This window comes from Gymnogyps californianus, chromosome 7, assembly GCF_018139145.2.
Source record: "Gymnogyps californianus isolate 813 chromosome 7, ASM1813914v2, whole genome shotgun sequence".
Lineage (NCBI taxonomy): Eukaryota > Metazoa > Chordata > Aves > Accipitriformes > Cathartidae > Gymnogyps > Gymnogyps californianus.
The window spans coordinates 1,658,031-1,679,593 of record NC_059477.1 but is presented as its reverse complement, the minus strand read 5'-3'; the positions used below and the strand labels follow the sequence as shown (position 1 = coordinate 1,679,593).

Sequence of the window (21,563 nt, the reverse complement as noted above, 5' to 3'; positions counted from 1 at the left end):
CAAATTTCGTGGCAGACCTCATTTGAGACAGCAGTCCTATTCCAAGTTGCTGGGAGCTGCACCCGTGGACCTGGATCTGGACTGCCTGAAACGTCTTGATGGGTTGGACTAGACGATCTTTAAAGGCCCCTTCCAACCCGAACCATTCTCCGATTTCTATGAAATACTCACTGTTTGGCTTCTCCGTGCGTCAGGAGACAAACGCTGGTTTGGGACATTTTGCATCTTTGCAGTGAAGTATGAAAGCCTGGCAACGTGCAGTGTGGATGGAGTGATGCCGAAAAGCCAGATGCATTCAAATGCCAGTAGTTCAGGGTGATTCCTGTTCCCTTTGGGCCTGGCACTGAACGTTCACAGAATAAACCATGTTCTTTGCCTGAGAGACCTTCAGCCAAAGCCACAAGGCAGAGGAAGTGTCATGGCAGCATTGCCAGCGATAAGCATTAGGAAATCAGGAGTCAGGTCTCTCCTGACCCTTAGTTCCTGATCAGAAATTGATTTTGCAAAGCATCAGATTAAAAACAACCCATGTAGTTAGTTCTTTCATTTTTGCCTTCCCATTCACAATTGCAAAGTTTTCTACCCAGTGATGAAGCCCACGATATATTTTTGAATGAAAGCTGAGTGCCTTATACAGCATCTCTGGCTCTGCTTTCCATGACACGGGGGTTAGGAAATCTCATCTTCCCACTGAGGGGGGGAACGGTGGCTCAGGGAGCATCAGAGACCTGCCAAAGATCACGAAGCGAGAGGCAGGGGTTGGAACCCAGATCCTATGAGTGGTAGTCTGCTTTCTTCCTCCTTGTGTTGCCCTCAGCTTCTTAAACTGCAGCCTTGCTTTGAGACAAGCTGGTCTTGCTGCTTTGAGTTAGATTTGCTTCCCACTTTGCTCCTGATGGAGATGTCTGATGGTTGTAAAAAAATACAAGTGAGTCCTTTCAGATTACGTCCTCCTTTTCGATCTGCAAAACCCAACCAAGCATTTCCATTAGGGCAGCTGCTTCTCCCTTCAGCCAAGGATGGAGATGGTATGCTGCAGGCTGGAAAGGGTGTCCATCCATCGACCGACTGCTCTCAGCTGTTGGGTAAGCTGGTGTTAGCTCTCTGGTGGGTACACCTCGGTGTACAGGAGATTCTGGTCCAGAAAAAGAGAGGATGAAACCAATTGACTAACTAGAACTTTGAACAAAGATTCTGATCCTGTCTGTTGTTGTTTAGCATTTTAAAAACAGGAAAGGTTTTCAGATGAGACTTGTTTCCTCTGCATTAACACTCCTCTTGTGATACTTCTGTATCTGCTTTCTAGCCCCAGGGCTGTACCGGACCTTTCCTTTGCTAGAGACAGAGTCTACAGCCTTGCTGTAGCTTATATGAAAGCATCGGAGTTGCCTTGCATTTGACATTTTTTGCCTAGGAGCTTACATTTTCAATGTCCTCAGCAACGGTGCTAGCAAAGTGACGACAAACATTCCCATATTATCCAGCAATTTGTGTCACGGTCTCTTTTTTCCTCTATTTGGGGATTAATTTTGGTCCCACTAGAGCCAGCATCTTCTCTAAGCCTAACTGAAATACCTATTTTAAAAACTGTTCCTAAGAGTACAAGTAAGTTGATTTGGTTTATTGAAGGAAATGTACGAAGCAGGGAAGGATTTCCATTGTCAGGTTTACATGGGGATGCATCTGCTTGGTGAAAGGAATCAGAGCTGTGGGTCCAACAGGTGAGGGGAAAAAAAACACCAGTGGCTGGGCATCAGGCACTTGACGGAGCTGGGTCTCCCATCCCACATCACCTCCGCTTATTGCTTTAATCAATAATCCATGCTGCTGGATAGTTCTCACTGCTGATAGCAGTTCCCCCCCCCGTTTCCATGCAGATATACTTTCCGTAACCGATTTATTTTCTTCTGGTCATTTAACAGCCTCCTAACGTTCCCTTTGCTTACTGAACGTTATAAATGGAAGACCCTCGGGGGCTCTAGCCATTTGGTTTGCTCTTCAGCACAGTGCCTCTGGCATTTTTCGACATCGAGAGTTAAATGCAAGAGAGACCGCCTGCCTGAGGGCGAAACCTGCCCCATCTCGTTGCTTGGTGGACCCAGGGCTGGACCCCAGCAAGAGATGGGGTCCAGCCCTGGGGAAAGGGGGCACATCTTAGTGCACAGGGGCTGAAGATGGCTTTGCTCGGGGCAGCGAGATGAAGCGGACGATGGCCAGACTCCGAGGAAGAGGGAGGGACAGGGAAGGCTGCAGAGAAGCGTTCTGCCCATGCGTTGTGTATGTTGGAAATGAACTTTTCTCCTCCCCAGCTCTTACAGCTCCTTTCTTTTTTCCTGCTCTTGCTTTTCCTTGAGGTATTTCTCCTGACAGTTCCACATGAGTGGTAAAAGAAGTTGTTCAAAGGGCAAAAATGAAGGGGAAAAAAGGCTTTCCAGTTTTATTTTCCCATCAAAATCTGAGTATTTTCTGAAGAGAAAAAAATAGCAAAAAATATAAATAAATCCCTTTTGTCTGCAAATCCCCTGGTGGGAGTGGGGGAGGTTTGACTGAAATGTTCCTGCGTGACTCATTTCTGGGCAGCTCTTTGCCGTCAATGGAAACTTGTCCTCAGCAGATTTTATGTTGTTTTCTAACCTGCCTGCAAGGAGGTGTTTCGTTTGACTGAGGTAAAGGAGGCGCCTGCTTCTCCTTTGAGATTCCCACATCTGCCATCAGAGGAAGGCTCCAGATGGCCATTTCTCCTGGAAAATGGTGCTAAAAACTCCATTGGTGTTTTCCTCCCCTGCCTCATGCTGGGGATGTCTCTGATGCTGCCTCAAACTGTTGATGGTAATGGCCCGATCACAGTAAGGTGCCCGGGAGAATAAATACCCGCAAGCACGCTTGTTCCATGAGCTGAGGACCTGTGGCCAAGGTATGGGGGCTGCATCCTCTCTCACGTGCCGGGCATGCCTGAGAGACTGGACTGACGCAAGCCTTTCCTTGGGTCCTTCGTGCTTTGAGCTAGGCTCTCCTGAGGAGTTCCTGCAGGGCAGTACTGGGCTACCAAGAAAGGATTTCCGGAGCCGGAGCCTTTCACACCCTTAACAAAAAAGTAAATGCTAGGAAAAGAATGAGAAAAAAAGCATGAAATCCTGCTCTCTCGCAGCTGGGCCCATAATTTTATTGGGAGAAATGAAAGGGGCATGTAGGACAATTATTGTCCTGTTTCCTTATAAACAGGCATCCTCTGGGCAAGGCTAAAAGTACTAAGGAGCAAGCATCCAAGGATCAGAGAGGTGGTGTGACCCACACTTCTCTGGGCACAACCAGGACGAAATACAACCTTTTTTTTGGCCGTTTCTCCTTAACGGTGGTGTTGCGTGGTGAAGCCAGCGTATACTTTCCTTTGGGACCGTGTTGGGGCTGGCATCCCCCATGCAGGTGGGATGTTCGTGACCTGCCAAGCACCCACACCCAGGCTACCGATTTTATCTGTGTTTATCCTGGTGGTTCTTTACTCGATTTTAACCCTCCTTCCTCACTTGCAGGACTGATTGTACCGGTCTGCTGGGAGCAGCAGGGTTACCGTTCGTCTCTGTCTCACGTGCCATGCTGAAGATGACAGATGGGTGGGATTTTCTAGTCTTTGCTTTGCTGTGGTGTTACAGTATAATCTCCGCTCCGTGTCCTCCACTTTCTCATGGTCAGGATTGAAGGAGCAAAGTCCTGGATACCTGATGGAAGGTCAAAATACAGCTAGCTGATGCATCAGTCCTGCCTGTTTTCCCTCAAGACAGTCATATTTAGGCATGTCAAGGCACATTTGCAGCATAATTAACTTACTGGACTCTTAAGCAACCTATCTGTTGTCGTCTTTGTGATTACAGACCCAGTCCTAATGACAGTCCCGGATGCTGGAATTAAGTTCTCCTCCCATCTCTCATTCCTGTTTTCTGTTGCAGCCCCTTGTTAATGTATGTCTTCATGTCCACTTTAAAAACTATACAAATTCCGCAGAAAAATGTTGAGCTGTGCTAAAAATGGGGGGACGGGGGATTTTTTCCCCCCCTCTTTCCCCACAGATGCATTTATCACCAGGGCAACTTAACTTCAGAGTTCACTAAAAATTCAAGCTGTTGGCTTAGATCCATTGAGGGAGAAGTTTTATAGACTGAGCTAAGCGTGAATTACAGTTATGGCATTTTTTTAAATTTTTCTTTCTTTTCTTTTCTTTTTTTCTTTTCTTTCTTTTTTTCTTTTCTTTCTTTTTTTCTTTTTCTTCCTTCCTTTCCTTTCTTCCTTTCCTTTCTTTCTTTCCTTCTCTCCCTCTTTCCCCTTCTTTTCTTTTTTTCTTTTTTCTTTTTTCCCTTCCCTTCCCTTCCCTTCCCTTCCCTTCCCTTCCCTTCCCTTCCCTCTTCCCTCTTCCCTCTTCCCTCTTCCCTCTTCCCTCTTCCCTTTTTTTCCCTTCCCTTTTCCCTTCCCTTTTTTCCCCTTCCCTTTTCCCTTCCCTTTTTTTCCAGCTTGACTGTTACTCTGGCACCGAAGCAGTTACAATTGCGAAGTATTTCATAACTGCAGCTTTCTTCTGCTGCTTGGCAGGTCTGGGAGGAACCTGAGGGGATGTAAAAGGTGGTGCCTCTGGAAAGGGCGTTGGAGGTGGTGGTGGTGCTGCTAACCGCTCGTCGTAGCACTGGCTATAAGTAATTTTCCCTTTCAGTCACAGAAGAGAGTGCCCAGCCTGGCTGCAAGGCTCTCAAGATGTCTTTGTTAATCCAGAAATGGGAGAGAGGGAGGCGGATTTCTCTTCTCAGTCTTGTGCTGTGCTGTCTGGCACTAAATGCAACCACCGGCTTAATTCCAGGATGTAAAAGCAGTGGGTCCATAGGAGTTCACCTCTGCCCCCTCTCTTCTCCTCCAACCGCGTTCAGGTGAGACGGACCTTCTAGATCCACAGAGGGGGCTTTCACGGCCCTGAAACTGGAAACTCTTGTTGGCAATAATCCCAGTGACAAAAGTGCAGAAAGAAGGGTTAAGCCACGGGTCTTCGTGCGTCCGCGCCCCGTGCTATTCGCTTTGCAAGCGCGTGCTGCTCACAGGGGCTGCCACCCTGCCGAAGGGAGACCGCCGCTGGGCTCGGGGGGGGCTGGTTGGTGGCAAGGGACACGGGAAGGTGGGCTGTGCGGAGCGGAGCAGGTTGGAGGGCACGTGCCCAGGTCCTGCGGGGCAAGGCCTCTCAGCAGATGGGCCGATTCCTTTCTGATGCTGAGTGGTGCTCGATGGGGATCCAGCACCCTGTTTTCAGGAGCGGGATGGGGCCGGGATGGGTGAGCTCCCCGTTTCACTTGGGGAATGAGGAGCATGGTTGGGAGAGGAAGGCAAGCGGGAGGATGTGTCTGCTCAGGAGAGGCAGTGGGAAATGTTAGTGAACATGGAGGGGTGGTCGAGCTAGCTGCCCGTGGCTGAGGGCTCCTCCGGAGAATCAGAAGGAGTCGTCTTTGCCTTTTTTTTTTTTTTTAAAAACTTTTTTCTTTTTCATTGCTTCAGTGTTAGGAGCTGGAGAAAAGGTCTTGCCTAATGAGCGAGGCAGTGTGTGCTGGCTGTGTTGGATTCCTGGCTATTTTTAGATACTGGAAGCTCTCCTTGAGGGAGTCACAGGCCCCAGTTGCTGCGTGGATCGGTTTTCAAGTGGGGTGGGATCAGTGCAGCAGTCCCAAAGGCCACCCACAGATAATGAACTGCTGGCCATGGAGGGAAGAGGGGCCAAGCGAGCTCACCTGCCCTGGCTGCTTCTCCCTTCTGCTGGTGGGCCTGGCCAGGGCAGGTTTCTAGAGCTAACGTGCTCCAAGACAGCGAGCCAGCGGATCCCGATTCCTCTGGAGCTCTGCTGTCTTGTGCCAGTGGAGGATCTGCCTGGTGTACCTCAAACAAGCAGCAACTGCCTTTTGCAGTCTTTAGAAACAGTCCGTGGACTTCAGCACTGTTCCAGTTATGGGAAGCATTGGCTGATTATTATTAGGATTAATTATTAGGATAATTCGGGCTGAAAGGAACCTCAGGAGGTCATCTAGTCCGACCTCCTGGTGAGGCAGGCTGGAACAGCAGCCAGGGCTGCCCACAGCCCATGCCCTCAGCTTCTAAGAGATCTGTCTGGTAGGAGCAGTCAGGTATGCTGGAGCTAAAATTATTTCTCCAGACTTGGCCAAATGCAAATTTGCAAATGTACATTTTTCCACTGTACTCAGAGTGATACAGACGTACGTTACCTTGTATTTCTGCACAGGAGTTCTCTTAGACACCTACAGATTCCCAGCGCTGGCCATCTCCAACGCTGAGACAGCCATTCCAGTCACTCCCTTTCCACCACCCCTGTACAAGAACTCGTTAGGTCAACTTGGGATGGGTTGGTTTTCACGTGCATTTAAAGAAAATAAACAAAAAAAAAAAAAAGAGAAAAAAAGCCTCGTTCAGGAAATAAACAACTGCTAGAAAGTGTAATGGGATATGGTATGTAAAAACTTTCTGCCTTTCATTGCGGCATGTCTGTAAGTACATAAATACATATAAATATGTGGATGAGAGAGAAGAGAGTGGTTAAACGGAGGCATTTTCTGCAAGAAGAACTGAATGAACCTCGAATCACAAGCGATCCAGACACTGGCGTTCCAGCGCCGTCTGTCCTGTTTACCAGCCACTTTGTTCCCTTCTGGGGCTCTGCTTTGTCCACGGGGACAACTACCATACGGCAAGTAAACACTGCTGCGTCCTCTGCTCCCCTTTCTTGCCTGTCTACACTTCACCCATGGGAGAAGAGAGAGGAGTCAGCTCCGAATGACACAGAGGGAGTAAACAAACTTATTTTAACGAAAAATTGTGCTGAGCAGGAGTGGCCTGTTCCTAAGAGCTTTGAAAACGGGCATTGTGTTCTTGCTGGGAAGGCACTAAAGTACAGAGGTTTCTGTCCCTTGCAGTAACTATCCCCTTGCGCACACAGGCATTACAGCTTTTGGTCAGGGGCCAGGTGTATGAAAGCCCGTGGACTAACATGCCTTTTTCCTCTGGACGAGACCTCATTGCTGGCCAGCAGTCCAACACAACGCTTTACAGCCGGAGGAGCTCATTAAATCTAGTCCCATTAAATCTGTAAGGGCTGCAGACAATGCAACAGCTAGAAAGCTGCTCTGGCCTGTCTTGTGCTAGCATCAGGCACAGCAACAGGGAACTGAGATGTATATGGCTGCTTCCCTGCCCGTGAGCAGACACAGAGGGGGTCACACAGAGCCTCTGTAGCTGGATGCACTTGTAGATTGGGGTTAGAAACCAAGGAAGGAATGCGGAGGAGCCCGCTGGAGGCTGGTGGGTCTGCTCCGTCGGGGTGCTTGCAAACTCAGCAAAGGCATCTCCCAAAGAGCGGCCAGCCCTGGGGCAAGCCCACCTCAGAAAGCTCTGCCTGAGCCCATCCCAATCCTAGAAAGCCTTTCACAAACATGGGGGAGCACTGGGAGACCAAGCGGAGGGCTGGAGCTCCGCCTAGCCCCGCTGTCTGGTTTCCAGATCTGGTCCCTTTGACTCAACGAGGGCCAAACAGACCTTGAGTCTGGTTTCCAGACTGGCAGCCAATTCATTCCAGGGAACGTTTCTTGGCCTCAGGTCTGCCTCATCTAATGCCATAAGGACTGCAGGCAGGGGAAGGTGGCAGTGCTAGCCAGCACCGATGGCTTCTGAAAATCCCATCGATTCCCTTCCCCTTTATGATATTCCACTGGGCAAGGCAAATGGGTTCGATTTACAGATCTTGCCTCTCTCCTCCAGATCGCTCGAGCCCAAATAATAACATTTAGAGGAAACCACGTTTGCAGCCAGAGTCTGGCGTCTGTGGACCGATACCCTGCCACGGAGCAGCAGGAGTGGAGCTGCAGGAAAGCTAGATGGATTACCACCATTCCCGCTCTGGCGCGGGAGACTCGAAAACGCGTGCTCAGAAGCCGAGGGTGTGTTTCAAATGCTCGGAGAGCGGCTCCGTGCCAGGGCGCCAACACGACGAGCTGCTACAGCAGCACGCCTGCGAGCATCGCCCTGGGAGGAGGTCGGGTTCAGTGCGAACTGCTTTCCTTGCAGGCCTTTTGCGTGCGCCGGCATCATTTCCATGCACCTTCTCCTCCTTTTTACACTCCCAAAGCGTTGTGCCCGTGCGGGCACCTGAGAAGTCCTCTACTCCTTTTCGAAGGTGCAGCTTCGGGCGCTTGTATTTGCGGCTGCCTGGTGGGGTTTAAGGAAAGCAGCGGCTTTTTGCCTAGAATTTGAGGCTGCCTGGTGGGGTTTAAGCAAAGCAGCGGCTTTTTGCTCAGACCCTGCAGGCCTGGCTGTTTCTCGGTGGCATTTTCATGACCACCTTGCCTTTCTGCTCCCTCCCAGCCCGCCGCAGCTCTGCCCACCCTCGCATCGGCTGTTTTCTCCCTCAGGCTTGCGGCAACCTGACGAAAAGACCCCGGGAGCTGTGCCGCAGGGAAAAACGGGAGGATGCGATCGCGTAAAACCTTCTGTGCAGCTTTTTTAGCTGTGGGAAACCTCGTCTAGCCTAAGAAAAGCAACGCTGTCCGCTATACCGGCTTTCAAACGCTTGGCATCCCTCCCGCAGAGGTGCGGGCGGCGGCCGTGAGGCTGCTCCAGGGAGCGGGGACAGCACTGTAAACGATCAGCCCCGTTGCTGGCAGAAGGAGCCTCCAGGCCCCTTTACCGGCGACCGAGCTCTGCGGGGCTGAGGGCCGCCGCCGGGAGAGCCGAGCCGAGCCGAGCCGAGCCGGGCCGCCCCAGCCTCCCTCCCGCTGAGGTGCCGCCGCGGGGCGGGTCTGAAGGAGGAATGGCTCCGGCGTTGCTCCCGGCTGCCGGAACGGAGGCGAACCGCCCTCCTCCCGCCGGGGAAAACCACCTTAACGCGGAGGCAGGAAGCCGCCGGGCCGGCAGGCACCAATCAGGCCGGCCCGGTGAGGGAGGGCGGCGGCGGCGGCGGCGGCAGCGGCGGCCGGGGGACGCTGCCGGCGGGGAGGGAGGCCGAAGGCGACCGGGCGGTTCGAGAGGCAGATGGCGGAGGGCGGCCCCCCCGGCGGCGGGGATCCGCCCGCCGCCTCAGGCGGGCAGGCAGGTAACGTGGGGCCGGGGGGGAGGAGGGCGGGAAGCGGCGCTGCCGGGACGGGACGGGACAGGGCCCCCACCCGCCGTCCCGGGCCGCCTGTGGCTAGGGCTCAGCCCGGCTCCCCCCCCCGCCGCCCCCGCTCTCTCTCCAGCGCAGGTCGTAACCTGAAGGAGTGGCTGCGGGAGCAGTTTTGCGACCACCCCATCGAGCACTGCGAGGACACCCGGCTGCACGACGCGGCCTACGTGGGGGACCTGCCCACCCTCAAGAGCTTGCTGCAAGAGGAGAGCTTCCAAAGGTGTGTGTGGGGGGGTGTGTGTGGGTGGGGGGGCTTCTCACACCCCGCCCTGCCCGCACCCTCAGCGCTGGCCTTGGGGACCCTCACGGGGACAAGGTGGGAAACACGGGGTGCGAGGTCCCGCTTAAGCGATTTTGGCGAACGACTCCCTGGGGCCGCTCGCCCCGCACTGTCCCCGCAGCCCCCCTCCTTCTGGAGACCCCCGGCTCGCTCCGTTTTGATGGCAGAGGTGTCAGGTTGGGAGGATGCTCCCCTCGCCCCCGGAATCATCATCATCCCCCCCGAGTCGTCTCCCAGTCGGCAAATCTCAAGCCAGTTCACGAGCGTGCGGCGGCCGCGCAAGAGCTCTTTTCAGATGAGGGCAGAAATGTAATACCCTGAAAACAGGAGCCTACGTATAATGGGAAAAACATACAAAAGGGATTACAATGGAATATAAACCTGAAACACCCTATGTTACAAAATCTGCCCAGTGCTAAGTCTGTGACCGTGGGGATAGCTAATTAATTTCCCTGCACCATGGAGAAAACTGCTTAGAGTGCAAAATGTCTCCCAGCCTCAAAAAAAGTGTCCTTTCAGCAAAAATGAGAATGAGCCAGCCCCTCTTTCTGCCACCTGGGCAGCTGGGGCTCTTCGGACCCTTGGTCTGAGATTTTTGCCTTATTTTTCCGCCATGCCGTGTGGGAAGCCTGTGGCAGCAGGGCCAGGCGTCCTTCCTTGCAGGAAAAAGCAAAGTTTGGCGGGAGGAGGAGGGCTGGACCCGCAGCACCATCACACAGGTGGTGGAGCGAGCAGAGAAGCGACTTCTTTGAATTTGGGGGTAGGTATGGGGTGGAGATCCCCCAGCCTCCAAGGTTAAAGGGAGCACTTTTATCATAAGACTTGACAGCTGAGGGCTTGATGCGGGGTTTATACTACTCCTCTTCCTAAAACACAGTTGAAAAAAAAAAAAATTGTGGCATTGCTCTCCTAGCAAACTCTGTAAATGCGCTGTATAAAACCTGCTTTGTCCTGTACCAGTTACGTGGGCCTGCATGGAGTGAGCTAGAAGAGCAAATCCACTGCTGCGCTGGCTAAAGAGCACTTTCGCCAGCCTACACTGGCCTTGAAGAAATCCCTTCTTCTCTGTGTGTTCCCGCTAAACTGGTACCTGCAGTGATTTGCAGAGAATTTGGGAGTGAGGTCTGGATGTTTATGAGATTTGTAGGGCTAACCTGAGATCTGGATGAGCGTGGTAACTAACACAGGTTATTTCAGAGGGGATCTAAGCAGCTGCCAGCCAGAGTCATCTCTTTCAATAAACTGGAAAAGGCTCTTGTGCCAGTACAGGCGTCCAACAAGGATGCTAATGGCCTACTAATGCTGTTCAGTGCAGGATGGCCGCACCTCCCAAGCTTGCTCCTTGCTGGCAGGGCTGAGTTTCCCTGGATTTGTGTTTATGTCATCCCATGGTGCCTGGCTGAGTGTGGATGTTGCCAGCGGTGCGATACGGATATACGCGTGCATTTCCGTACATTGCTCCCCTCTTCCCATGTCCTCTTGCTGTTTCCCTGCTGCTTTGATGACTTTCTGCCCCCTTTGGAGCAGCTTGAATTAAATGGTTGTGATCCCTAGCTTGGTCACTGCTGATTTGGGACATCTCCCTGTAGAAAGGGAGTGGGGAGTACTTTATTTTTTTTATTGGTAATTTTGACTGAGTTTTGAGGCAGGGTTTGTCCCTCGCTGTGCATATGTGCAGCTCCTGACACAGCAGAGCTGCGATAAAGCCCATCTTCCAGGCATTACTCCGATACATGCCGTAGTCTCTGGCTACCTACGTGCAGCGCCTGGTCAGGTTATTGGCAGGAGGTTTTCGGGGCTGCTGTGAAGTGCCAAAAATGGGGAGGAAAAGCTTCAAGGGAGCTGTTAGGGCTCTCCCAGCATCCTCCCCCAGGGCTGGGGTAGGCGGGCTGGTGCAAGGTGGCAGGAGGCCCTCTCTGACCCAACGCTTTTTCCCCCCGCCGACGCCAGCCGGATCAACGAGAAGTCCGTGTGGTGCTGCGGCTGGCTGCCCTGCACGCCGCTGCGCATCGCCGCCACCGCCGGCCACGGCCCCTGCGTCGACTTCCTCCTCCGCAAAGGGGCCGAGATCGACCTGGTGGACGTGAAGGGGCAGACCGCCCTCTACGTAGCCGTGGTCAACGGGCACCTCGAGTGTGCCAAGATCCTCCTGGAAGCTGGGGCTGACCCCAACGGCAGCCGGCATCACCGCAGCACCCCTGTCTACCATGCGGCGCGCGTGGGCCGGGCAGACATCCTCCGGGAGCTGATCAGGTGAGAGCTTGGGTGCTGGCTGGAGATGGCCCTGGTGGGGAGAGGGGTGGCTCTACTTCCCTCCCTCTCTTCTTCCCTTGGGATCTTTTCCCCCGTGGGGCTCAGAGCATCCGTTCCCTCCTCACATGCCCAGTGCCTCCACAGGCCACATCTCCAAGAGAAGGAGAGCGGGTGGAGGGGTGCCCAAAGGGACATCCTTGTATTCCCCATCGCTTGGCCCTGGCAACAGGTCTGTGCCCTGCTGTGTGACTCCCATGCCTGTTCTCCTAAGACAAAGCCCAAGAGAGGAGTCTCTGTTTCTGAGCCCACCATCCACTCTTCAGTCAGATGCAAATCTTACAAAGTATCTCCCCCCCCCCCCCCCCTCCATCTTGACTGCCAGCTCCACGCCCCTGGCTGAATTTACGAGTGAGGTGGATCCCCCAGCGAACCAAAAATTGTCTGGAAACGCATCTCTCCTTTACTTAGCTCTGCTGCTCTGACCGTTTTCTGTCCTTGGGAGGAGAGATGCTTGTCACCGGCACTGGCTGTTCTTGGCTGCCTGGTGTTTGCCCATCACTAGGACACCTTCCGTGGCATCCGATTCAGTCTCCCCTTGCCAGACACCTGATGCACAGCTCCATCGAAGGGGTGGCATCTCTGGGGCAGGGAGTGACGGCCGTCACTATGAGGTGATGAACAGTAACCTTAGCCGGGTGGTGGGTGACTGGTGACCTCCCATCCCTCAGGAAACTTCCTCTGCAGCACCAGCAGTGAGTGGGCTCAAGGTCTAGCAGTAGGCTGTGCGAACGTGAGTTTCCTCCTCTGTGGCGTGCCGTGATACTTCCTTTCTTCTAAATTGGAAGCTTTTTGTATAAGGGACCGTGCTGAACAACTATATGGGCCACTGATGCCAAATAATAAGGGATCATAAGGGGAAAATACAGGCTGTAGAAAGAAGTAGTAAAAGAGAAGGAAGTGTATTTGGATTCACACAGAAATGCTGTCCAAGGAATCCCTTCAATGACTGCAAATGCTAGAAAATGACAACCAAAAGGATTTGAATAGAAAAATTTCAAAATACTTGGGGATTTTCTCCTTTCCTTCTTGCTTGTGGGGAAGCTAGTTTTCATACAAGGGCAGCTTTAAGGAAGCTGACAAGTAGAAAGAAGGGGAGACGGTCTCCCCTCCTTGCTCCTTTCTCAGCAAGCTGAGAGAAGGATGTCCCCATCGCCACGTGCTTGTTGGTACAGGGTTCAGCTCAAATGCTGCACTCCCGAGAATCTCTCCCGATATATACGCTAAGGCAGGGTGAAATGTAGCAAATGGTATTTCAGCAGCACATGGAGAGCTTGATGCATTGATTTATGTGTCTACTCCTCGGGATAACTTGCCAGCAATATTAAAAGCAAGATTTTGGAAAACTTTCAGGATTAAAAATTAACTGGAGTTTGTCCAATATCTTTTTATTAGACAGTGTCCCTCCCAAGGCTGCTAAGCTAATACCAAATTGTCAGATTGCCCAAAATTTCAAATATCTTGGAGTACGGATTTCACGGATCTGTTCAGAGTTGCTTACTTAAAAATGCAGTCTTAGGTTACAGAGCTCACTCAGAGATTTTTAAAATGTTGATCTAAAGGATTTGGCAGGGGAAATGCAACGAGGAAGATGCTTTTACTGAGATATAAGGAAATATTTCAGCGTATTCAGCTCGAGAGAGCCTCAGTGTCCTGAAGAGAAAGCCCAACCCAGTCAGACTTGCTGCAGGTGTCTAAACATCACCTGGTTAATTTTTTTTTTTTTTAATCATATGGTAGTACGATCAGGATTCCTGAATACTACTGCAATTGCTGAACCAGCTAACCAAGCCATAGGTGAAATTGTATCCATTAATAGTAAATACACACACGGCTATGGAACGGTGATCCATTTTAGAAGACGGCTGGCGGAAATATTTATGGTTATATCGCCAGGGTATAGATTACTTTCCTAACAGCTTGTGATGTGATCATGCTGCGATGGGATCGGACTGTTGCACTGTACTGTGTAGCGCAGTGTAACTGAGGGCTGACCCAGCGTATTAAGGATGAGAGGATCCTTTTGCCACACTGAAACGGTGAAAAAGAGATCTGACAAATCACCCCGATGCCTCAGGTGCATGCCTAACTGTGATAAAAGTAGAATTTTGTATTTTGCTTTGAATTGGGGGGTTCCACCGAGAATTTTGGTGAGAATAATGGGAAAAAAAAGGAGTAGAATGAAGGGGTACCTGCTGTCTGGTCAGGACCATGGCCGTAGGAAGCAGTGGCCCTACAACAGCCCTACGAAAGTCCCACAGCAGCACAGATGACTTATCCAAATGCTCGTATAGTCTGATTTTTAAGAGGTTTATCTACAGGGAATGTGTGTGATTGCCTGTGGAGAACAGACACCTTTTCTTATTTAGCCCTCTGTGCTCCAACATAGGTGAAGCGATGTAGATTCAACAAAGTGCTGTGGAAGTCCCCAAAAGATGGGAATGTCCCCTTAGTGTGCAGTGATCCCTGGGCCAGCTGCCTGGCCTGGGAAGCAAAGCTCGATCCTGTGGCTGGTGCGAGGACCAGCTCGCACTCGGCAGTGTTGTTACTGCCTAGCTCCGTCCTTTTCCTGCATTTTTCCACTCCACCCGTCTCCTGAGATCTCAGCCGAGATGTTCGTGCTTGGGAGGTCTTGTGCGTTGGGGTAAAAAAACACTGCATGCCATTTGCAGCTCTTAGACAAGTTTCCTCGGCACTTGTTCGGTGTGTGCTTAATTTAAATGAGACTATTCCCATCCTCAGAATTGAAGCATTTGGTTAAGTATTTGCTGGATAGGGACCGGCCCCTTCTGGGTTCAGCGAGAGCTGTGCTTGCCTCGAGGCAGGATTTGTCCCCAGGTGGTTTCCTTATTTGTTTTATTAACTGCAGAAAGGAATATAATGCTATCTAGGAAGACAGAAAAATCTAGTTCTCTGAACGCTCAGTTTGCAATTTTGCGAGAGGGACTGGCAGGTGAAGGAACCTTTTATCCCTCTGTGGGGAGAAAGGACAGGGCTTTGCTTGATCTGCAATGCTGCAATTAAAACCAGCTACTCCTTAGGGGATTGAGTTGTCTTCCTCCTTCTTCCCATCCAAGCTGCATGTGAAGTAGATGGAGTTGGTGTCCCCACTGCTTGGGTGTTACCCAGCCTGGGGGAAAGAAATACTTATTTCTGCTGTCTCTTCTTTCCGCAGCATTGCCATTTTTCAAATTTCATGCTTTTCCAGAGAGCGACACTTGGCCTTTTTGCTCCCATTTATTTGGCCGCATTGTTCACTTCCTAAAAAAAAAAATGACAAGAACCAAAGCCAATAAGCCCTGTTTTCTGCTCGTTCACAACTTAGTGCCGTCTGTATTTACCGAAAAGAAGTATGCTGCGGGCGCTGCTTCTGTTCCATGACGATGCTGATGTCCATCGAGCAGGGCTTTAGCCTGCTTGCGTGCCTTCTCCGTGCCACAGCAAGCCCGAGCCCGCTTTGCTCTGGCTGCAGGGCTTATGGAGCAGTTGGGACACCACGGCACCGTGCGGCGAAGATGTGAGGTACGAGTTTCTCTGTGGGGTAGGGTGAGGCAGGAGCCAGTTGCAAAAGGCTTGAGAGGTTTGCTGCTGCGGCTCATGGAGGTCTCTGCTTCGGCGCCTGGAGTGCTGGTCGGTGAACCGCAATCTCTCTTGCGGTACCTATTATAATATATAACCTGTGAATGGAGCTGTGCAGGATGGATGGGGAGAGCGGAAGGTCTGACGCAATTATTTTGTGTTTTTCCAGTTTCCTGCGTGCTCAGAGTTGGCGGGTACATCCCTTCAGCTGAGCTGAATACTAGGGAAAAGGCCTCTTTTTGACTCCCTGATGGGATTTCTGATGGGATTTCAACCACCCCGGCTCCTTCGGGAGCAGGATTTTGTCATATGTGTTTCACTGTTGAGCGCAGATTTCTGTTTCCATTTCCCTGCTGTTTGTGACAGTCAGATCGATTGCCTATATTGCTTTTTGGCCTCTTTTATCCTGGTGGGGAAGTTATTTCCCTGCATCTCTTCAACTGAGTCATTTGGAAACATCCCCTCTCCCCAGCTGGCTCATTAGCATCCAGCATTACGTGGTGCTGGCTCAGGGCTGAGCCGTCCCCTTGTGCCAAGGCTGCGCTTGGCACATCCTTCAGGAGGGCAAGGAAAGATGTTCCTCAGCTGCTCCTCCTCTCTCCGAAGCCCGGGCTGTTGCGGGCAGAGAAACAGCTTTGCTTCTTGAAGATCAGACTGTGCTGGATACGGCATCCCCACTCCGAAGCCCCGCCAGGCCCATCTGAGGGTAGGTACGGGCGGTTCTTGGGTGGTGGACCCCAGAGGTACCAAAAGCAGGCAGGGTGCTCACCCTCTGGGTGTCCTTCAGCCTCATCCCCTGCCATTTTGTCACCCTGGGCTGCAGTCGTGGTGCTGTTGCCCTTGTTTCCAAACCTCCGCTCTTCTCTCTCCCCCGCCCAGGTACGGCGCAGACGTGGACGTGAATCACCACCTCGCTTCCCGGGTCCCCAGCCTCTCCCTGCGGCCCCTCACCACGCTGGTGGTCTGCCCGCTGTACATCAGCGCTGCCTACCACAACCTCCAGTGCTTCCGGCTGCTGCTCCAGGCTGGAGCCAACCCGGATTTTAACTGCTGCGGGCCCATCAACATCCAAGGCTTCTCTCGGGGCTCCCCGGTGTGTGTGATGGACGCTGTCCTGCGGCACGGCTGCGAGGCGGCGTTCGTCCACCTCTTGATTGACTTTGGAGCCAATCTGAACCTGGTGAAAGTGGAGGCCTTGGGAGTTGAATCCACGGGAAGGGTCAAAGTCAACCCTGAGGCTCTGCAGGTGTTCAAAGAAGCAAGGGGTAAGTGGCTTTGACTTACTGAAGTGGCGCTGGTTTTATCTAGCTCTGGCTTCAGGAGAACTCTTCGGAGAGTTTTATTTGGTAGTTAGGAGCTGTTAAGGTGGTAGGGTGGGTGTTACCATCCTCTTTTGGGTCTGTTTGTTCAAGTGCCTGCAGCCAAGCGCAAAAAGATCGTGTAAACAGGTTATGCCTAACTTAGAAGTGTAAAGCAGTTCTAACACACAAAAAAGGTAACTGGGATTTAACAAGTGTTAAGCTAAGTGTTAATGACTTCACCACCCCTGATACGGCTCCCAAAGAGCTGTTGCTGGCCAGGCAGGCATCAGGCAGGAGAGGACCGTGGGGCTGGCCTCTGCAGCTCCCTGGCACGGATCCTCAGTGTTGCCAAGCCTGCTGCCTGCCTCCAGCTCTGTCAACACCGATGGCTCAACCCAATGGTTTCCCCATAAGCCTCCAGCTAGACTCCCTGTTTTCCTCCTGTTGCATTTTGTACGTTCACATGGTGTTTTCCCTCTTGAGTCCTTCAGCTACCGATGGTGCCTATCTCAGCAGCCCAACCTGTCGGTAACTTTGCCTTATCTTTCTCCCAGCTCTTTTCCATTGCCTAACCACGTCCTCAGCACCCGGAGGCGAGGTTTAGGCAGTGGGGTCCTATCAGAGCTGGGCTTTGGATCTGCGGACCACAAGCAGGTTATGGCATATCCAGTGAGATCCAGTTCTCCAAAGCCGTGCAGATGTGCCCTCACTGTTCTTGAGCGACCCTGTGCCTCTGCAGGGGGGGCCCAGGGAGAGACCCAGGAGGTAGTTGTATCTGGACAGGCTACTTGGGAAGTAAAGCCACAAATGGTGGTAGCAAGTGGCAGGAGGGAGCTCAGATGGTGGTGGAAAAAGGTGGGGAAAAAGCTGGCTTTTTGAATTTAACATCCTCTGGGAAGCAAATGAGTTACGAAAGAAGTAAACCAGAGCCTCAGACCTGAACATGCCTAAATTTACCTGCTATTTCTTTCTTTTTATAACAAAAGCAACATCAATACAGTGCGCACCCTTGTTCCAGCAAGGGCAGCACCTCGTAAAACCACCAGGCTCAGCGGGTGAAGGCCAGGGCTTTGCACCAGGGTCGGAAGTGGGGTTTCCCTCTCGAACTCCAAAGAAATTTGAAAGGGATTCAGAATGTGGGATACAACCCCCCCAGCCCGAAGTTATTCAGCTTTGCACGTGCCTGGTTTTTAAACCTGCCTGGACTTTTGCTGAGAAGAGGCACACATAAGCTGGAGCAGGTGGTTTCCATTAAGCCTGGGTTTAGGAGGCAAATGGGACTCCTCAGGTAGAGCACGCAGGACAATGGAGTGGTGCCTTGGAGGTCCAGTTCCTGAATCAACATGGACACCACCATCCTCTTGTCCCTGTGCTGGAAGAGCTCTCCATGAACTCAAAAGAAGCCCTCAAAAGAAAGTTGGGATAAGGCCTGAGCTGGCCGTCAATGCTGTTGTTTCCCAGGGGACGGTTTAGAGCAAAAATGAAGTCCACGTAATTTTAAAATGATCCGAATAGTATAAAGCCTCTCACAGCCTCCCTTGGTGTGGGTTTGGCAGTGATCTCTTGAACCCTCTCATGCAGGGACTGGCTCCATGGTCACAACCCCATGCAGTCTCCAGCTCGCCCTTCCAAACTGCCCGTGTGGCAGCTGTCGTTGCCCCAAGTCTTTGGCCGAAAGGTTTGGCCTCCTCACAGGGAGGATTTGTGCATGCTCAGCTCTCCTGCGCCGCCTTCGTGTTGCTGGGCAGGACGTGGCCTCGGCATTTGGAAGGGGTGAATGGCTCCTCAGCTGTCAGCCAGAGCTCAACACAATTTACATGCTGTTATCCCTTTCTCTTCCTCTCTCGGTCCCTCAATAGTTTTTCTCTGCTTTCTTCATCGCAGGCCGCACCCGGAGCCTCTTGTCTCTCTGCCGCATAGCTGTACGAAGAATACTTGGCAAATCTCGTCTGGATCTGATCCATATCCTTCCAATCCCAGACCCCATTAAACAATTTTTACTTCACGAACACAGTTAAAGGGCAACTGGCTGCTTTCCGGGACAGTTTGGTTTGGTAAATGAGTGCGCTGATAAAGCCAGGTGCCAATCCTAACCCTTCCCCCACCGCGAAATACTGTATTGCTCATGGAGTGCACATAATTCCCTGCCCCGGTGATTCTCCCCTCCAAATTTAGGGTGCAGTGATTTTGTGTGTCTATTCTTAAGCTACCGGTTATCGAACTGGTGATGTCTTGTTTGCAACTGGTTGGGCGATGAGGCTGATAAGCGTGTATGGCTGTTACATGAGCAAATACAATATATCCTATAGGTGTTAGCATATGTCTGTTTGTTATGACTCTACCTCTGTTATTGATCTGTGTTACACACACCTTGGGTCTCAGCGGCACTTCTGAGCGGGGAAAGTGTCCGTCCTTAAGCCTTTCCTCTTCCTATAGCGTACAAAGGAGTCTCTCCTCGCCTTGGTAAGAGTTTTACGACAGCACTGTTCTCTTTCTGCCGTCAGTACCTGGCCTTTCTCTTCCGTATGAAGTTTGTGATTGCTGCTGTAAAAGTGGATGTATTTTCTTCTGTCCTCTTCTGGTGTGAAATGCATCAAGTTTCCTGTCCAGTGCTGTGCGTTACTTGGAAAATTGTATCCGTGTCTGCAAGGTAGCTGCTGACTTGGCTTTCTTTGTGTAGAGGCCCCATCGCACGGATGGGAGAGTAGCAGAATATGTAATCCTACCCTGTCTGAGTCGTTTCTACAGAGCACCAGATCTGCTGTGGCAGCTTGGCTCTCCCTCCAGCACTGTAATGGACAAGGCAGGGGCTGGCCGGTCCTCCTGCCAGCTGCCTGGGACTGGCTCAAGTCTCGTGACCGCTGCCGTAGCACGAATGAGAAAACATGGAGAGAAGAGGAAAAGGTAGTTTCACCTCTGGAAACTGAGAGCCACACAGCCTGTTGTGGGGTTGTGATCCCTATGGTTCAGTTGCCACTGCAGTGGTGGTGGGACAAGGACTGTGATATTCGGATGAAGCCAGCATGTGAACCTGAAAGATTTCTAGGGTACTTTTTGGGAAAGCAATGGCTAAATTAATCTTCTGTTCACTGTAAAATGGGTTTGAATATTTGAGAGTGACCAGGAGCAACAGTGGAGGGGTCGCTAAATTAAACTGTTGTGTTGCTGTGCTGGATGGTAGTTGATGCAATGCCTGTGAATATGTCTGTGTGATTATGAAGAAAAAGACACCAAAATGATCTCTGGACTGCCTGCTTGCAATATTGCAGTGATTGTGATGTTAGTGAAGGCCCAGTAAAGTAGCTGAGAATGCACAGCACATAGAAATAGAAGTTCCTACCTACCTTTAACTCCATATCCCACGGTGGCAGTTATGACCAGAGAAAACCCTCCCAGCTCCACTTAACAGGTCTTTTTGTTGCATGCTGCTTCTACCAGCATTGTGGAAAAGGGAGAAGAAAGGACTTTCTGTCTTTTCTTGAAGAGTTAGGAGGTTATGTGCTTCTAAATGCAGTGTTGCATCCAGCAGCCTGGGCTCCTTTGATTTCCAGTGCCTCTACATTGCTGTTTACCTTCATGTCACAAGCTCACAGAAGAGTGTCATTCTGCAGTGAGTCGACAGCCTTTCATCGGGATCTCAGGGTCAGCCAGCTCCGTAAAGGTAGCGACGTAGTCATCGTATAGGAAACATTGTCAAAATAGCAACTTTAGAAGGACAGAGATGATGGTCCCTCAGGATCTTGGGTAAAAACTCAGGTGATAGTTGGTACTTGCTTTTGCTTTACTGATTCAAGTTCTTTCTAGTCCCTGTGTTATAAGTTGATTTTTTGGACAGTGTTTCTTTGCCAGATGTTCTTCCCATGCTCGCGCAGTTGGCAAGGGTATTTTTCCAGATGCGATCCCAAAGATGTTGGGGATTTATTTATTGTATGGTATTAGTGCCTAGGGACCTGTTGTTGAGACCCGACTTAAGCATGGGATGGCAAGGACAGTAAGAGCCCCTCCTGGGAATGAGATCTAGCTCTGGTCGTTCTTCTTGACCTGCTGCAGCAACAGGGAAGTGGGTTGTTTAAGCTGCCTTGCATTTCGGTTTCGAACGCCTTTGGCCGACAGCCCTGGTTATCCTGCCGCTATAGGAGCAGATCCTCAAGGCTGCCCCATAGACTTGCCCCATGGACTTGCCCCATAGGTCTTGACACTAATGACAAAATGTTCTTTTTCCAGAGGCATAAATGAATGCAAAATCACAGTTCAGTTTCTGTTCCTCCCACTGTGGCATGTGTTTAGGGTGGAGTTTGATAAGCAGGGATGGGCTTTCTTGTATGTTTTATTATCTGCTGAGGAACACGTGCCTTTCCAAGATGCTTTCAGAGAAGGAGGAAGGGCAGGAAAAATGCAGTCCCTGATTGTTCCCTGTTATTTCAGTTCCATGGCCAGGCCTGGAAGGTCCAGCTGGCCCCTTACGTTGCTCTACTCACCGATTTTAGGATAAGGTGGCAAAATTTGCACTACTGAGAACAGGCTAAAGTGTGGTGGTTACACTCAGTGCTCTGATACCAAAGCAAAGGATACTTTCAAAACCCTCCTCAGGTGAGATATAATGGCAAGGATATGTAGCTGTAGGCATGCTTTCAAGGTGAGAAGGCAGCAGTTTTGCACTGTTTCCTTTTCAGGCTTGCAGATGGTTTAGGTTTTCACCATGCTGGAGGCCAGGGCAGCCCATGAGCATGTTGCCTGAGAGTTGTGCGCTTGCTTTATAGAAGTGTTAACATGCCTGAAAGATGCAAACAGGTTGTAAAGCCTCTTGTCACCTTGCTGGTGGAACCATAATGTTTTGCAGGAGCACAGGCCAAACGTACTTTCTAGCTCCAGTGTATAGAGGCAGAAAATGAGGTAGGTTGTC

General features: G+C 51.3%; 1 protein-coding gene across 2 annotated transcripts; it reads left to right on the top strand.

Annotated features, from left to right (window-relative positions):
• The first annotated feature begins 9,060 nt into the window (after positions 1-9,060).
• ASB1 (ankyrin repeat and SOCS box containing 1) lies at positions 9,061-19,348 on the top strand. 2 transcript variants are annotated; one of them, XM_050900200.1, is made up of 5 exons: positions 9,061-9,109; positions 9,269-9,410; positions 11,421-11,723; positions 16,239-16,624; positions 18,545-19,348. In XM_050900200.1, exons 1-5 carry the CDS (start codon positions 9,061-9,063, stop codon positions 18,676-18,678), a joined length of 1,014 nt encoding a protein of 337 aa, XP_050756157.1. In that variant the 3' UTR covers positions 18,679-19,348. The 2 variants fall into 2 exon arrangements, with proteins under 2 accessions (XP_050756157.1, XP_050756159.1); XM_050900202.1 differs by lacking the exon at positions 11,421-11,723.
• The last annotated feature ends 2,215 nt before the right edge of the window (positions 19,349-21,563 follow it).

Coding starts and splice junctions, on each gene's coding strand:
- ASB1 (XM_050900200.1), top strand. CDS start 9,061: ATGGCGGAGGGCGGCCCCCCCGGCGGCGGGGATCCGCCCGCCGCCTCA. Junction 9,411..11,420: donor CAAGAGGAGAGCTTCCAAAG/GTGTGTGTGGGG, acceptor CGCCGACGCCAG/CCGGATCAACGAGAAGTCCG. Junction 11,724..16,238: donor ATCCTCCGGGAGCTGATCAG/GTGAGAGCTTGG, acceptor TCCCCCGCCCAG/GTACGGCGCAGACGTGGACG.